This window comes from Rhea americana, unplaced genomic scaffold (genome assembly GCF_003343005.1).
Source record: "Rhea americana isolate MKP2758 unplaced genomic scaffold, rheAme1 scaffold_289, whole genome shotgun sequence".
NCBI classification, from domain to species: domain Eukaryota; kingdom Metazoa; phylum Chordata; class Aves; order Rheiformes; family Rheidae; genus Rhea; species Rhea americana.
In genome coordinates this window covers 731,432-749,514 of record NW_028186411.1, presented here as the reverse complement: position 1 = coordinate 749,514, position 18,083 = coordinate 731,432, and the positions used below count along the sequence as shown (strand labels likewise).

At 48.2% G+C, this 18,083-nt stretch overlaps 1 protein-coding gene across 1 annotated transcript; it reads right to left on the bottom strand.

The window, feature by feature from the left end:
* Nucleotides 1–8,033: 8,033 nt before the first annotated feature.
* On the bottom strand, nt 8,034–17,368 carry LOC146593610 (uncharacterized). Its single transcript, XM_085308964.1, has 8 exons — nt 15,139–17,368; nt 13,684–14,658; nt 12,738–12,803; nt 11,569–11,669; nt 10,907–10,971; nt 10,456–10,607; nt 10,153–10,299; nt 8,034–8,748 (listed from the first exon to the last, which is right to left on the bottom strand). Exons 1-8 carry the CDS (start codon nt 17,366–17,368, stop codon nt 8,420–8,422), a joined length of 4,065 nt encoding a protein of 1,354 aa, XP_085165090.1. The 3' UTR covers nt 8,034–8,419.
* Between the last annotated feature and the right edge of the window lie 715 nt (nt 17,369–18,083).

Here is an 18,083-nt window from a genome sequence, read left to right as displayed (position 1 = left end):
AGAAAGTAAACAAGCCCAGGAAGTCTTGACAGCCAGCAAGAACGATAGAGATGGCAGTGATAAGACAGGAAACAAAGAGTAGAGCTTCAGAGGTGGTCTTCTAGATACCTTCAGCTCTGGGAATTCCTTACTAATAAACTAGGAATGGAGTTTTAAAGGTATTCCTTGCTTAACTCCTATGCTCCTGTTCTTTGGCATAGCTAGAATTTTAGCTATCAAGCCATTCAGAATGGATAGTGCAATTTTCTCAAGCGGAGAATGCACTAAGCAGATATTAACAAAATTATATCCATTAAAAGTTGATTTATAATGCTGAAGAGCAGAGCCTGCTTCTCTCAACCTTCTACATAGACCAAGATTTTCTCATTCCTGTTTTGTGTGTTAAGAGCTGGTCTATCTTCTTTTTCAGTATTGGCTAAAAGTTTGCTTTTCCTATCAAAGAGGGATAGTGGCCAAAAGTAAAGCAAACTTTGTGTCTAATTCCTTTCAGTTTTCAGCAGGACAGGAGCAGTTAGGGACTAGTAGTTGTTAGGGTTGGCACAAGCATTTGGACTGCTCAAAGGAAGATAAAGGGAGATGGGTATAATGTGAAAAATGTGCAATGTGCTTAAAGCTATTGTATGCCTAAAACTTAACAGAAGCTTACTGAAGAGTGTTAGCTTTGTTTTATGGCATTTTTTTAAAAATCCATGAGTGAATGGTACAACTCATTCTACTGAATTTCTTTTTTTTTTTTTTTGTTTCATTGTTGTAAACCCTACCTTACCAAAGCAGGTACTCATGTTTTTTTTTAAAAAAAAACTAATTCCTCTGCCAACAACAGGATAGACTATTGTGCAGAAAGGAGAGAGATTTCTGTAGGAGAGTCTCTAAGAATCTCTCAGCAGTTAATTTAAAACATTTGGAGCCCCTCATTCCATGTCTGAAAGAGAGACAGGTTTAAGCAGAAATTATGTATTTTGAAAAGCATATTTATAGCGTTAAGAACTCCTTGCAAAAACATCTTTAGCTGATGCAATACGAGAACATCACACATATTGTCATGTCAGCCACAACTATGCTACTGCAGAGTGCCAAGCCAGGGCTGATCAACTCCATGGAAAGTTTGGCAGGCTCCATTACAACAACGGTTAGATAGCAGCATAATGGGTCTGACAGGCTGAACAGGAGCATCAAGCACCCTGGAGCAAATTTTCTCCAGTGACTGTGAAATTTAACTCAGATACTCCAGCCATACAGCCTTTTCCTGCTCAAATGTGATGATAGACCTCAAGAAGCTCACCTCCACTACTAACAGAACCTGTGCACCATGGAAGTAGCCTAATGATGCAGCATGGAAGTTGGAAACTGCTAATTTTCAGTGCCTTCCCATAGCTTATCCAAGAGAAGATACGGATTTGGGGAAAGCCATATCTCTTCTTAGTTCCTCTGCTACACGAGTCTGCCTGTGAGTTCATTGACAGAACAAGCCTTGAGACAGCTTAGAAGGGGCACTAGGGCAATTGCTGTCCCTTTGGCTCTGCGTATGGCTTGCCCACTCCTTTTACGAAAAGCCTGCCGTGGGGGATTAGCAAGGAGGTACACTAAGGTGGGACAGAAAGCTTGAGCTCTGAGAGACACATTGATACACCTCTATTAAGCACAAAACTGAAAAAAGACATCCACACACCAGTACTGAGAACAAGGAGCTGGCCTCCAGGCTTAAGGCCATGAGATTCAACTCACTTTAAAAAAAACACACACCAGTACTGAGAACAAGGAGCTGGCCTCCAGGCTTAAGGCCATGAGATTCAACTCACTTTAAAAAAAATACAAAAAAAAACCCCATAAGTTTTAGCTTTTAGTGATGATGAAATCATGGGCTTGGACGATCAAATTATGCAAGAAAATTATGAAGAGCCAAAGATACCAGGAAGCATCTCACTGCTAGACAGAGAACATCAATGAAGTAATAGAGAAAAGAGGATTCAGCGAAACACTGTTAGAAAGAAAGAGTTACCTGGAAATGGTGAAGATAGAAACCAGTCTGGAATGTAAAGCACCAGCAACGTATTTGATAAACYCAAGATCCATTACTTCTTCTCAGTCTTCCTAACAGACCTGGTAGCTTTGATGAATTTCATCATTACAAGCCTAAACACTTAATTATGAAGAAAGCCTAAAAGCATCTAGCACTRGGATTCAGTGTCTACAGCTGTGAAGAAAATTACAGAAGCACTTGGGAAGACAAACCCACAACAAATGGGGATTTTCACTGAAACTTCCCTTCAGCCTCCAAGATGAGCAGATGCAAATTCAAGCAAGCCTGAAATATACTAATCACTTGTAACAGCCAAATGTCAGACATTCAAAAGGAGTTTCAGAACAGAAACTTTCGATAAGCATATTTTTTTAAAAAAGAGAATTGAGTGGGCTCCACGAGGAGGTGAAGAAAAGGGGGAAAACTATAGAAGGTGCTTGCACAAAAAGTAGTGATGCTAATGATGGCATTTATGTTCTAAAGTAAAATAGGAATATTTTATTCTKTTTTTAACAAAGCTAAGGAGTAATTGTTAGAACAGGTTGGAAGCAAAAAACATACTGGAGAACTTCAAAGTGATATAGCGAGAGCTAGGAGTCCTCTCTAAATCTTCTTCCTCCTATTGCTCAGGTAACTGTGATCACACGTGGTGACCCATAACAGGAGTAACATACGTGTCTTGTAGTGCAAAGCATCCATGAGTAGAAGACTTTAGGATTCAACAAAGCACGTGTTTAGGGATTGATGGGTTTTGGTGGGCTTTACCTCTCTATAAAATATGTAGAAAYTAAGGTGAAGGGAGGGAAATGGGGCACACAGGAAATTGCAGTGGAAGCTTTTCTGACTAAAATTAAGTAACATCAATTTTGAACACAAGCTGCCTAGGAGGGGCTTTTTGCCATGTTAGGATTTGTGCAGAGAATTACAAAACACATTTTGCAATAAGCTAGGTAGCTGTCAAGAGCTCTTCCCAAGGAAAGTCTCTGAATGGCAAAAGCCTAGATAATATTAAGAGAAGCAGCGGGGGGAAGCTTCGTGCAAAATAACCTTCCTCTCCCCAAGTGTTGGGCTTCATCAGGTTTATTGCTTGGAAAGGCCAACAGATGGTTTGAAAGGAAATTGATATCAACATGCATTTCCTTTAATTGAAGAAAAGGAAATCAAGAGTGGGCATATTACCTTAAAATGTGCATTTTTAGATTCGCGGTCAGTTTGAAGAGAATTGTGCATCGAAGGTCACCAGTGTGGTGTGGTAGTACCTGAGCTCAGCACGTTCCTTGCCAAAAACGAACTTTGTAGGAGGACTTTGTTAAATAGTTGCAGCACTTCACAGAAGGGGGAAATAAATTTGGAAGAGGCTTCAATTATGAACCTCGCTTGGGCAGATCTGATAAAGCAGKCATGAAATAAGGGACAAATCTGATAAAAGTGACATCTGAGAAGGAGGAAGGTGCAGCAGTAACCTTTCTATATGAATGGTTCACTCTTCCATGTAGCTGAAAGAATCGTACCCAGAAGAACGAGATCATATATTTTACTCTTGCCCTCATTTCTTATAAACTAGAAGAGATTCAGCGTTAATCTTTAACTATTTAATGAAGCAGGTAGCATTGGCACCATTACACAGTCTGTCAAGATAGTTCAATAGTAATATTTGATAGCAGAGATCATTTATTTTGAAAAACGAATTTTGCTTCTGTGGGACAAAGATCACATGGCAGCAGTTAAAAAGGACTTTGTTCAGTGCCTCAAATAAAGCCAAGGTAATAAAGAGGTCTTCTGTGGGAGGCAGGCAAAGTGGTATAGCAGGGTCAGCTGGTAAGACCAAGAAAAATTTAAACTATAAATAGGCTCAAAAAGTGTAACACTGTGGGAAAATGAACACATTGATAGAGGCCACTGGAGGAGCCCCTGGRTACATGAAGCAAAGGATTTTTTGAAAGGAAATAAATGTGCTAAGTTACCGGATGGAAATCTTGCAGGGCTTCAAAGGAAACATGTTGTTCCACCAACGCAGCGGCCTGCAGGAAACAGTTCCCCATTCATGAAATAKATGCAACTTTTGCAGCAAAGAGCACCTACTTCAGACGATCCAAAGTTGGAAAATAACAGCAACTCCTACTTGGGAAGCGTGCRCTTGCCCAGACACGTGAGCACAACAGAGGAGCTGCAGAGGAAAACACGGAGCCAATCTGGCAGGCAGCAGCAAGCGTKAGCGTGCAGAGACCCTCGGCATCCCCCGCGGATTTGAGAAGTATTAGCGACTTCCTCGAGGGCTGCCTTGAGCATCCAGCGCTGGGGAGGAGTTCCTGCAGCCCGTGAAAGAGGCTGTTGTTGCTCTGGATGGGATCTTTATTCACTTTTTGGTAGACCYGTGCCAGTTCAGAGTCAAAGATTCAAGCAAAAATGCTGGGACTGTATTTCCTCCTCATGTTTTCTGTTTGTTCAAGCCCTGCTCTAAGGATATTCTGCGAATATTTCCAGTCACTCGTACAGCTAACACCAGGAGGATTTATTTTGTAATACTTGGCGCAGAGAAAGCTTCCGACAGGCTACAGCTTTGCACAGAAACTCCCACCCCGTGCAGCTACCAATCCCCAGTTGCTTTGAAGAGGAACATATCATTTGTGGCTGTCCTGAACGATCCATATCAGTCAGTGTTACTGATCTCGTTTGAACGGTGAAAAGGATTTTGGCCGGAAAAATCTGCTCTCCTTTTATTTTGCCCGTGACCACAGCAACTTTTTCACAGAAAAAGTAGAATTTATCGTGAGATTAAAACTTACAAGAGCACATCAGAAGATACCTGGACCTGCTTATGACTTAAGTATTTTCATTTGAAGGTCGACAGCTACAGAAACACACAGGGCGTTGCTTTTTCTTTATGAGAACACCTCACTTGGAAATGAAATCACATCACAACCCGAAATGCTGGAAATGCTCCCTACTGAAAGCAGCTGGGTAGTGCCAGAAGACAAGTCTTAGAAAGATGTCTTCACTTTGAAGTTCAAATCCTGGAAAACCCAAAGGTCACTGCTTCTTCAAAAAGATTCTGCATGGCTGGCAAAGCACGCATAAAAACACAGTTTAGGAAAAAAAAGAAAATATATATATACATATATATACATATATACAGAGAGAGAGAGAGAGAGAGAGAGAGAAGGAACTTACAACAGTCACACAAAATATTCCAGCAGAATATGAAGAATTGAGCCAAGACAAAGCTATGATTTGGGGACAGACACATGATTTCTTATCATTGCTTAGTTCAGACTTCAACCAAAAGCCCAAGCCAGAACTGTTTGACAAGACTGATGGTGCTTTGAACTGCCAATTCACGACTGAGCAAAGAAGCTTACATGTCTGCTTAGGAACCAAACCCAACTTTTGTGGGCTGCTCTTCAGGTGGCAGCACCCCCCAATGGGCCCGCCACGAGAAGGTACCTCCAGAAGGGTGTCCTTGCACTCAGGGGAAACAGGATTTGGTAGCCTCCATCCGCATCACAGGCAGGCAGCAGGTCAAGCCTCCAGGAGCATCTCAGCACTCACGGAAAGAATTCAAAAACCAAACCGGCGGCTTGCATGGGGACGGGCGCTCAGGACCCCGGGGGGGTTCGGGAGGACGGGTAGCTTGGCCAACAGGGGACATCTCCTCCAGCCTGGGAGACGCACGGACCCTGGTCTGGAGCAGAGGCGAATGCTTGTGCGCTGCACGCGGGCACGTGCCAGGTGAGAGGCAGCTGAGCGCAGCCGCGTGGGACGGCGCCCTGGTAAGCCCCCGGCCTCACCACGAGCAGGGACCTCTCTGCGCTGCCCACCCGCGAGAGCATCGCTTTTCCCCTCTCCTGGATAAAGGGTGCTGGAAATCTCCTCTAGCAGAGGGGCAGGTCAGCTTTTCCTCTTGCTAGCAGCGTAAGAAAGCCCTGCCCCAACAGCCAGCACTCACAACTGCACCGCGAGCACTCCAACACCATGGGGCCCGCAGGGCACCTTCTCAAAGAGAAGGCAGATCGTTTTCCTCCTCCTCTACAGCTGGGAGGAATCAAGAGTGGGCAGACCCAGAATTTTAATTTATGCATCATCCAGCAAACCAAAATACCACCAAGGAGTGCTTTTCAAAGTACAGCAGTGCACCCTAAGAGATTTAACTGCTAGAAGATGCTGACCACTTGCTTAAAAAARGGAAAAAAATCTGATCATGATGTCAGAAAAACATCCTAAATAGATTTAAGCTGTTGCACTTAATGTCACATAGCACTGACCCACGGTCAGCTGGTTTTCTGCTCCACTTCCCCTTCTGCCTGGAAGCAAGCCTGGATCACCGCATGGTGCAAAAAACAAAAACACTCACTGAAAACATCCAAACCCATGATTATGCAGTCCCGCAGCCAAGTACCATCAAGAACTGGGGGAAAAGATTTATATATAAAGTTCAAATACCCAAAGTGACTCAAGCCACAGCTACTCTAATTTCAAGGGCCCACAGCAGCACTGATACCATGATGGCCTCAGCTAAGGGGCATAAACACATGTTAGGTCACTGGAAGCAAAACATTTCGAACAGAGCTTCCCCAGCCGGAGAGTGAGCTCTTCCTTCTGGCTTTAACCATTGCAGCTTTGCAAGAGGAAAGAGAAAAAAAGAATTTTTTTAAAAGAGGGGAAGCAGGGGAATAAAACCAGTGGACTAAGCACCAGAAGTGGGAAGATGAGCTGCGACTACCTTTCTGCAACCCTAATTATTTGCATTTCACGGTGCTTGGCAGATGTCACGTGGCACCATAGGCACTAGGAAGAACAGTTGTTTATTAAGTAATTTATAGCCTAATAATTAACAGCTAATCACTTGAGAGTTGGGATGCTCTGGGAACCGACCCAATTCACAGCAAATACGTGTTTCTACCCACAAGGTCCTTCCAAGGTGGTCGCAGGCACGCTGAGATCACTGGGTGTCCTGCAGCAGCTCGGTGATAACGCCCCGGGGGAAGAYGCGCTGCAAAAACATTTTGCCCAGGACCAGCACACCTCACACAAGCCACGGCATGAAGAAGGCACCCTTAGGACCTTGCACCTACACGGCCCTGGCAGCTCACGCTGCAGAGGGGAAGGAGCAGGTGCGTTTGTTTTTCAAACGCTCCCGTATTAATCCCGTCTTGCCTGGATAAAGCTGCGGCGCGGCACGGCCAAGCACGGCTCGCTCCTCTCTGGCAGGACTATGGGCTCTTTTTCCAAGCGAGTCGCCCTGCAGGGAAAGCTCCTTGCCTGGGCTTTTCGCTCCAAAATTCCCAGTCCCTCTGGAATCTCCTCCCATCGCTTCTCCTCTGCCTGCATCAAAAGGTTAAGGGGAACGGGCTTTTTTTACCCCCCTTCTTCCCACCTGGTGTGAAAAAGCTCCTTTCCCCAAGGAAGCTCAGTATTACCGAGCACCTGCAGCTTTCTTTGGCCTCGGCAGGGGAATAAGCCCACCCCGTGCACGCAGGGATCTGCTGGTGGTTTCCTTCGCCGCAGGACAGAGAAGGGCACCCACTTACCTGCCTCMTAGGGGGACATTTGCGTTTAATTTCCTCCTGTTTGCAAAGTACTTCGCAAACCCCACGCAGGAAATGCTTCGTGAGAGCTAACGGCTACACGTGCGCCACGGGACGCAACGCTCGGGCCCCAGCGTCCTGCAAAGCTCCCCCTTGGCCCCTGGTGCGGAGGCAGCGCTGCGATTCAGCATCGCTCCCGGAGGGGACACGTAAGCAGGGAGAATGGTTTGGGGGACGCAAAGAGGAGGAAAAAAAAGCACTGCGGCTTCCCCCTGCACAGCAGCAAGAGGTGGCCAGGCTTGCAGGGACCGGCTTTCGGTGGCAGACACTGCCCTCCAGTGGGACATCTGCCACTAAGCCCATCCTTACTGCTCTAGAGGGGGAGACAGCTGGGTTTCACAGCAACCCAGCATGGGGCTTCTTTTGGAGGGTGCTGAGCAGAGATGCAGGAACTAACTTTAAATTAAGGAACCAAAGGCTACGCTGGAGTACTGAAACATCTTATTTTAATTTAAAAAAAGTCATTTAACTATAGCACGACAACAATTGTGAGCAGACCCGAGGCAGGGTAAGCTGAGAGAACACCTAGCTGAGAGCAAGTGCTTGGCCCTGGAAGGCTGAAGTATTAAAAAAAAAAAAAATCCGTAAGGAAGACTGGAATATCTGTGGTCTGTAAAACACCAGAAGGGTTTATAAAGAAACATGTCAGTGTGGGAAGGCAGGAGCCAGCAATCCCCAGTTAGCACAGATAACCTGGAGAGACTCCAAGGTCTGGCACCCAGAAGTACASGTTAGTTGCCCCAGCACATCTTCTGTTGGCATCACATTTTCTCATTTCATTGCTCTGAGCTCTCCGTCCTCCCTCACCAGCTGGTCACAGGCTCTCATCCTGCTCGATGAAGACCCCATAGGCTTGGCTGGGGCCAGCGTGGGTTCGGCAAATCCAGTCTGGYGGCCGTGCACGGACCTTGAGCTGGAAAGGCTCGAGGCGCAGGCAGTCGCTCAGATGGCTCAGCTCCATCACCACTGCYGCCGCTGGCTCCTCCTCACACTGGGCACCCAGCTCCTCGGGACAGGGATCCCTGCCAGGGCGCCGTCGCCTTGCCACCCCACACAAGATGCCAACAGCCACCAGCAGCACCAGCCCCAAGATGACAGCAGCCCCTACCAGCACTTTGGAGTGGCTGAAGAAGCTGCTGATCCCTGGAAGAGAAGGAGGCAGGGTGKCATCTCCCAGCAGAGCCTCCAAAGAGCAAAACTGCTCATGAATTCATGCTCTGCTAGAATCAGAGGTGCCATGCTCATTGCAATCCAAAGCAGACCAGTTGCTTGAGCTGAGAAAGATTTATAAAAAGATATAGAAACATAATATCCAGACAACCTGGATAGGTTTGTACTGTGTAACTGGTTGATGAATTTGGAATGGAGAGTATGGATAAAAACCACAAGTTATGAATCCATATTCAGGCAAGCTTAAGCTATTAGAGATTTAAGCCATTTGCAAACAGAGACCAGCATTTTAACATTTTGTCTCCATCACTGGAGAACTGGAAGCTTTGTGGAAAAGTGATGTCATGTGATGTTACCTCAAACTGAAACAAAAAGGAAGTTTTGGTGAGGCTTTAAGTACGCACTCCAGAATACTGATATTTTTCAAGCTGGAAAGTGCTGTCAAGCCTTTCTTGCCAAGACCTACATGGTATCACAGGAGACCATGGGGCCTTCTGAAGGGGTGACCAGATCTGCTGATCACAGGAATTATGGCATTGTAGTAACTCAGCTATCACCCTTGGCTGCAGGTRCTGTACAACGGCCCGTGCCAAGCTGCAAAGGGCAGGAGACGTGGGAGAGCTGGTGAGTAAAGGCTGGCAGGCACCRAAGTTGGCAGTGGAAGGAGAGCATCCAGATAGGAGCACTCCATGGCCGACTGGGGAAAAACCAGACGAGCCAGCTGGAGTGACACTTCAAATGCCAAATCAACAGCAATGCTTCAGCCCTACCAACTTAAACACAGGTCACCCATGGGCTGACCRTCTAGGCCAACACTCTCAGGACCTGCCAAGGACTAGAGAAGGGCTATTTCACTTCCAAGTATAACATTAGCCTCCTAACTTCGATACCTATAATGCCTTAGAGACTTGTCTGCCCCAGCTTCACTCTTCCTCCCTCCTTAACATCTCAACACAAGCCCAGAAGAAAGACTTCCACAGCCAAAGAGTTTGCTTGCTTGCTTGGGGGATTTTAAGTGACAGCCAGCTAGGAATGCCCCTGGAAAGGTACAGTAAATATCCTTTCCACACCAGATGCATGTATCTGAAGCCACCAGGAATGGTGTCTTTTTTTAAGCACCAAATTTAACACGTGTTAGCAAAGGCAGAGCTGCAGTTGAAGASCGAGGCACTTACTTACCATTAAGCACTCGCTTCGCATTGCAAGGGACAACTAAATAGGAGCACTTTGCACAGCCCACACCAGTAGCTGCTTTGGAGGTTGTACAAATGATTTGCTCGTGCACGCAAGCCATTTGCACTGTCCCTGTACGTGCAATTACACCCTCCCTCTGCAGACCCATCACCAGCAGGCAAAGATATCTCCTCCATCTCCTACCCGAGCGGGGCACGGGGATGCAGAGGGTGCCGGATCTTGTGGGGGAGCGATCTTCATAGCCCTCCTTGCAGCGGCACAGGTAGGTGCCCACGCCGTTGAAGCAGTCAGCTGCCTCACCGCAGAAGCCGAGGCTGCACTCATTCACGTCTGTGACGAGGGAAGAAGTATGAGAAAGCTGTCCTAAATCTCTCTCCCACCCCATCGACAGCAGCTTACCCCACCCCCTCTCAAAAGGGCCATAAATCAAGTCAGGCTGGGCATGAAATGATTTATTTATCCCAGCAAACAGCAGGAAGCACRTACCTTCGACAAAGAGCGAAACCAGCCACGGCCTTTCCTCCTCTGCAGATGGGCTGAGCAGCTCCTGCAGCTGCGACTGCAGGACCAGAGACAGGTTCCTCTCCTCCGGCCTCAAGTGGAGCCAGAAGGTGAGCAGCAGGTTGTCTCTGCCCACCCTGCAGCCAAGGGAGAGCCCATATGAGAAAAGACCACGCTCTGAAAGCCCATTCACACCTCCCACCCAGCAGGCCTATAAAGGCCTTAGATAGCACTAAATATGCTTTTTCACTACCTCTTTCCTATGGAAGAGGGACCTTTTTCTGCTTTAAGGACAAGGTACAATTTCAGGATAGGAACACAGCAGGTCTTTGCAGAGAGAAAGAGAGCAAAGCCAGGACAAACCACTACCCAAGGACATATTACAGGTTACAGCAAAGCTGCACCTACCAAACTGGTGGTGCACCATCAACCCTACCTTCTGATATCCTTTAACTTTATTTCATTTACTCTGTTGGCAGACAGTTTCAGGTTCTTCTGGATCTGCAAAGCAATAGAGCAACTGATGCTGATTTAGTGTATTTTTGCAAACCACTTGACACATTTAAGGTCCCACATCCCCATGTTCTGCTTTCTCCAGGAGGCCGCATTAACAGCTCCCACCTSTTTATCTTCAGCTCACCTAATGCACATGGACATTTGGGAAGAGGAAGGGCAACAACCCCCATGAATGCTTAGGTGTTAGAGCACAGCAGCATATTTGCAACCCTGCAAGCCGGTGCTCATGTGSCTGCCTTCTTCTCAGCTCTGGCTACAAGCTGCCCAGTTCCAGTCACCTAAAGGCGAGCTACACCTTTAGCTGGTCGCATCCCTRTCTCTGCAGGGCTTTTCGCCACCTCAAGCTTGCAGAGTGCCCRGAGGGGCTGCCACAGCTCAGTCCTTCATCTAGCCGTGGGCAGGCACCCAGGCCAGGCATCAGAACTGGCCTTGAGTGACAGCTAGCACAACCACCAACCCCATTGCCAGCTCTTCATGTAGTTTTAAGTAAAACGAGGGTTGTAACAGTCTCTTGTAGCTAAACATAGGGGGTGGGAGGAGGTTTTTTTAAAATCACATTTTCTTTTCCTTTTGCAGCCTTACATGACTTYTCATGGATTCAAGAAGATACTTTCTGAGCTCTCTTCCACCATGAGGGACCCAGTTCACATGCTTGATTTCAATGGCTACTTCAAACAGCACATCTACCAGAAGACATAAGATTTTAACATGTTTCTGAAGTTCACATAATACAAAACAGGCTCTTTAAATGAGCTAACCCRGGATAACAACAGTAGCAGAAGAGCTAGCACAAGGTTATCCTTGAGTAAGTCAGCACCACATGGGTATTTCCAGAGGTTTAAACAACAAAACCTAGCTAATGCTCAGCACTGAGTACTAGAATTGATCTTGGAGCAAAAAAGTATACAAAGCACTAGCTTTGCCCTCAGGCTTCTTTAGCTTTCTTTACCTTTCCCAAAGGTATCGCTGCAATTTGTGATGGAGTGAAAACTCACCATCTCAGCACTTTCATCTGGGATCAGCTTAGATACACAGCTACGTTCTAGCTGAATCCAGGCTGYCATGGATTTGCCACTGTTTGTTATTTAAAGCATATTTATTCAATAATATTTCTCCTGTTTAAAGCTCAACCCCCTTCCACAGAGGCTCCTTTTTGCAAGCTGTTTGTGGCTTCCTCTTTCTACTGTATAAGCCTGCTTTGCTGTTAATGGTCGTGTACATGGGTTTTGCCTCTCCCCAATTTGAGGAGAAAGGCTTATGCAGCTATCCGATGCACGTAGCCCTAAGATGCCCACTGGAGTGTATTTGAAGAAGYGAGGTTAAAATCCTCTTGCTCACATTAGGGAAATTCTCTTTAAAATAGCCAACAAGTAGTGATCAACCTCAAACAAGCCAGCATTTGTGTAAGGTTTAGTGTCTTAACTCAAGTTCTCCAGGGTACGTGCAAAGTGGTCGCCATACAGCTGTGGGATTGCATGACCAAATGGTCACTAAACCTACTAAGTCAGAGGGAGAGAGGAAGACAACTCAGTGAGCTACAGCTTTAGTAAAATTGTGCTGATATTTCACTCTACTGTAAYACCTACCACAACATATCCAGTAGTTAAAGACAGATGCCAACTATTAGTCCTAGCTAATTTATCAGCTACAATTGAAAAAAAAAACAACAACAACAAAACCAACAACAACAAAAAAACCCTTCTGGATGAGCACAATGTTTTAAGTCCTGCTTAAATCTTTGCATCACTTACCTCCAGGATGGTGCTGGGATCGCAGCGCAGTGGCATTCTCAAGGGATGCCAAAACAGAAGCCAGATCTGTCAGAGCAAGGAAAAGATTCAGGCTATGGACCTTGGCATGCAGGTGAGGGGGAAGGGTATTAATTATGGGTCGCTTCATAGTCASAGCACCATGTGCCAGCTCCTTCCTAGATTCATTGCACCAAAGTCRTAAGTCAAGCTGTAAATACAAGCTGTTCTTCTCTACAGTGAGAAGGGCTCATTAGAAATTAATCACCTCAATAAACCTCATCTCCATTTCTGGAAGTGGATGAAGCGTTACCCTGTGAAGTTGCCCAAACTGCAGCCAGCAGAGCTGTCTTGGACTGCTCATGGAGCAAAGAGGCTTTGGCCTTGTATATGAGRTGTCAGCAGTGACAAAACCAAATCAGCACTTCTCCACAAAGGAGCAAGAACAGCTGGGTGTGGGAGAAAGCTTTCCTTTCGTGCAGAAACTAAGGTTATTTGTGGCTAAATCTTCCTATGAAAGAAGTCCACTATCAGTTCCTAAAATTTTAGGGGGAGACACCCAGCCCTTCTCTCCCTGTTCTTCCTCTGGAGTCTGGTGCTCAAATGCAGTTATAACTCCTTGGAGCATCATGCTACAGCCGCAGCAAGCAACACAAGGCAGTGCTGGTGGACACTACGGGCACTTGCAGTCTACTTTGGGTGTAAAGTCCTTGCTGAGAGGCCAGCTCCTCCACAGGTAACCAGGCCTGGAACCAACCTCACCCATTAAGATGGCCTCATCTCAGCTATTTGTGTTARAACAAACCACCCTGTGTCTATCCAAGTATCGCCTTCCTTGAAGGAAGTCCCACYGTATGTACCAGGACACTGACACCTCTTACAAGTGCCTCTTGACTGGAAATGGCTGTTGTGCAGTGTCAGGCATCAGAAATAACCTCAGAGATCTTACCAAAGAGATCTTCCTGCCTTTCTCCTGGCATTGCCGTGTCTTCAGCAGTCACATCAGGAGAGTGGTAGAGAGGAGAAGGTTTCACATTTGTGTTAAGTGGTGGCTCTTCCATCACCACCACCTGTGCAYGGAAGTGTCTAGTGGCAGCAGCCACTCCTGCCAACAGGCTGCTGCGCGTCTGAGCCAGGTTAGGCAGGATTTTGGTAGCTGAGGGCCCAGCAGAGCTGCTGGGTACTTCCAAGGGGAAGTCAGTAGTGCTGCAGGGGGGTGTGGGGATCAGAGCAGGCTCTGGCTGTCTACCTGCCTCTGCAATATCCAGGGCTGGCAGCTCGGCATTTTGCCCAGTGTCTCCCCTGGCTACAGCTGGCTCCACCAACACCTCTTCACTGTCTCCTCTCCCCTCGATGCTGCCACCTCTAAGGCTCCTTTCCAGCTCTGTTTCATCTTCCAGTAGACCAAGCTCGCCCCCATTAGCGCCTTCCTTGAAATCATGAGGGTGTCTGACCTTGCTGGAGATATCCATCTTGGAGATTTCCGAGACAGGAGCTACTGTATCATTTGAAGAGCTCACGGTTGCATAGTCTCTGAATACGTAATACTGTCCTTTAAAGTGTTTGTATTCACTGCTTATTGAACTGCTCCCTAATAGAAGTAACACATAGACCGCTGTAGCTTGTGTAGCGAAGATCAAAGTACCTCGGTTGTGGCAGGCATACACTACTTTTGTTTCCACACTGGACAAGACTCCTTGGAAAATCATCTTATCCTGGTTCTTATCACAGCCTTCACTTGCCTGAAACCCTTGGATGTAGATCAGGATATGTTTCTGGGGGCCAGCCCAGATGGTCCAATTGCACCAAATGTTGGTTTTAATGTCACTGTGCAAAGGAGGGTAGAACAAGCCAAATTCATCCTGCAAGACAACATGGCAGCTCCTAACAGGGAAGTACTCCACCGTCCAGGGCAGTCCCAGCTCTGGCAAGTCAGGACACACAAGCAGAGAGGAAACACATGGTCAGCAGTTATTTTATGCACCAAGAAACAGATATCACTTCTAGGAGCAGTGCAAATGACCACAGAAGGTAAGGCCCTCTGCTTCAAATCCTCTCCTACTGCAAGATTTCTATAGTTCAGTCTCCATAGCCACATCTCAGATGGGCAATAGGGGCTGAGCCCGCTTTATGATGGTCTAGCCCKTCACGGTCCATCTAGACTCCAACTGTACCTACCCTGCCCAACTTGTGTCAGCAGCAGCTTGTATTAGATGGTTTTGCATCCAACCAAGCTTTTGTTGATGAGACCACCAAATGGGAAACCTCCTGCACTCTGACAGCTAGCATTACATTTGCTAATTTAGGAGTGCAGGTTACAGATACGTCCTCATCCTCACCATCATGCATGAGCTCTGCCTACAGAGGAGAGCTTATACCAGGATACCAAATATTAAAGACCTACCAGCACGTTTGTGATGTTGTCCTCCTTCTGGTGTCCATATGCCTTGGGGTACAGGCTCAGAGGGCAGAGACACAGGCGCCAACAGGAGGGATGGGGCCACCAGGTCCTCTAGCTGAGGAGTCCCCATGCCAAGCTGTGGATCAAGGACCTGCTGCTGAGCAGCACTGGCCATGGGGAAGGACCCCCCATGCACCCCATCTGCAGGGGCCAAAGCTTCCCACCTCCAGCTGTTTTCTCCATCCCCATCCAGCATGAGCTTTCTCACACCAGGACTGAGGCAGCTGGGGGATGCAAGCAGTCCTTTGAAGTCATCTCCTTGCAGGGCACTTGGGGCAATAGAGGTCCAAGCCTCATCCAAGCCATTCAGGGCAAAGGCAGATGGCACAGGAGGCTCCATCTCCTCACCAAGTCCACCCAGCTCCTGGGCTTGTGACACTGCAAAGGTCTCAGCATCTGTGGTGAAGACAGCAAAAGACTCCGACATCCCCAGCTCCATAGGCTGTTCTGGAGGCACAGTCACTGCTGGGGTGAAGTCACTGGAGCTCAGCTCTGCAGCGACAGGGTCTGGGTTGGGGCGTACTGACATACGGGTCATTTCCATCCCAAGGGGGGAAAACACCAGCTCTGACCCAGAGAGAACACGTCCTCGTGCTGCTGGCAGAAGCGGAATAGCCAATGGCAGCTGCGACCTGGTGCTGCTCGGGCAGCAGCAGCTTTTTACACCCRAAGAGGTCACCTGGTGCACAGGACCACCATGTTGGCCAACTCTCCTGAGGTCTGTAGGGGATAATTTGAGGACACAGCTGCTATGTGTGCTCAGCTGAGGTTGGCCTTTGAGGACATCCCATGATGCTGTAGGACGTAGCACCTTTTTCACCTCATTAACTCCCCTGAAACTTCCTGTGGCAGAAAAACTCATGAATATCGTATCATGGAGGACACTTGTTCTCGGTTCAGGTTCAGTCATGGGCAAAGCCTCAGAAAAGCTTCTCCCAGGTAGCAGTGGTGAGCGATCCCCATTTACCACTTCATTTCGGCTAGTCAAGCTTGGCATCAGGCTCTCGGCAAGACTGCTTGCTGCTCCATCAGCCATGCTGCTTAAGAGGGGACACCTTTTGAAGGTCTCCAACCCAACCATGCCAAGTCCCAGGTACATGGCAGGATCAACACCCTCTTCTCTTTCTCCTCTATCAGGAGAGAAATCCTGGGAAGGCACAGCCAAGTCCAGGTCACTTACGTGTGTTGGTTTAATACTAAACTGTGGGTCTCCCAGATCTTTGGGCTGCAGAGCAGGGTGCAGGAGAGCCTGCTTGCTCTCCAGGCCTATGCCAGCAGTCCTCAGAAGAGGCTCCTCTCCTTGCAAGGCACCAAACAATGGTGTTTCAGAAAGCATGCTTGAAAATTTGCGTGTATAACCAAAATCCACAGCAATGTCTCCGCTTGTGGAGAGACTCAGCCCCAAGCTATCCAGTGTAGCAGTGGGGCTTGCACCCCAAGTGGTTCCTCTGCCTTGATCCTGCCCACAGGGCACTGGAGCCACTGGCCAAGGGGAGTCCAGCTCACAAGGAGCATTTGTTTCCAGCAGCTCTGTCCTCGGCTCTTGCTGCGACACTGCAATTGAGGTGCCAACTGCCATGGGCTTGTCAGGGCTCCCAAGGCTCATAGTGGTTGCAAAGCCCAGCGTGTCTCTAAGGTCTTCCACCACCCCAGACTGAAGAATATGATCTCGCTTTGGTAGTTTTGAAGAGGGAGTTTCAGAAGTCAAACCCTCTCTGGAGGATGATTCCTCTTCCGTGTTGTGAAAGATGTAATACTTGCCTTTAAATTGCGTGTCTCTGCAGTTGGGCAGGTATGTCTTCAGTAGCACAACATGGACAGCCTCAGCAAAGGTGGCAAAAACATGCATCTCCTTTTTCCAGCAAGCATAAACCACACTGTCCTCTACTAGTGAGGATACTCCTTCAAAAAGGATCTTGTCCTCATTTTTGTTGCAATCCTCCTTAGTCGTAAACCCTTGAATATAAATAATTATGTGCTTTCTGGAGCCTGCCCAGATAGTCCAGTTGCACCAGAAGTTTATTGGGGAATCGCTGTGATACACTGGAGGAGAAAATTCCCCATACTTGTCCTGCAGGACTCTGTGGCAGCTTCTCATAGAAACATATGCCAATATCCATGAAAACTCCAGCCCTAAAAGACAAGGAGCAACAGATTTAAGTTTTCCCTCCATCTCCACTTYTCTGCAAGCCTTATTTCTGGAAGGCCTCAGTCTTCAAACTCCCTCAGCTCTTCCCTATTTTGCTGCTGTTTCTCCACCAGCTTGGTTTGAGCTGGAAGGAGGTGCTACCTCTGCAGCACAGGCTGRTGCTCCGGGCTAGAGGAGGCAGCCAAAGGTCTTGTGGCTCAGGTTCATCCCTGACAGCRGGTCCAGGCTATTGTGGACCTAAGCTAAAGGCTCAGCTGCCCCCAGCAGAAGACAGAGATACAAAAGCAGCGATGGGGCTATCACAGGTGGCTTCAGCGAGCCCTTCGCTGCAAGGGCTGCACTTCCTCGCCGGGGCTTCCCGAYGCCACCGCACAACCCACGGGGAGCGCGCGGAAACCCCGGCGCCTTTCGGCCGCCTTGCGCCCCGTGGCGTGCCGGGGCTGCGCTGGGGTCCGGCTTCCCCAGCCCTCCCGCCGTATCGCGGCCAGGCGCTCTGCTCGATGGGCCRAGCCAACCGCCCGCCAGCTAGCGGGGTCCCGAGCGGGCAGGGGGCCCTGCCCCACGGCACGCAGCGGGGCGCCCGGGGCCGACGTCGGCCGCTGCCCCGAGAGCCGCCCCTCACCTGGCGCCGCCGGGCGACGCTCCGGGGGGGACCCGCACGCCTGCAAGAGAAACAGGGTCGCTGCATCGCCCGGGAGCCGACGGCTCCCGCCGCGCCGCGGAGCGGGGGGCTCGGGCA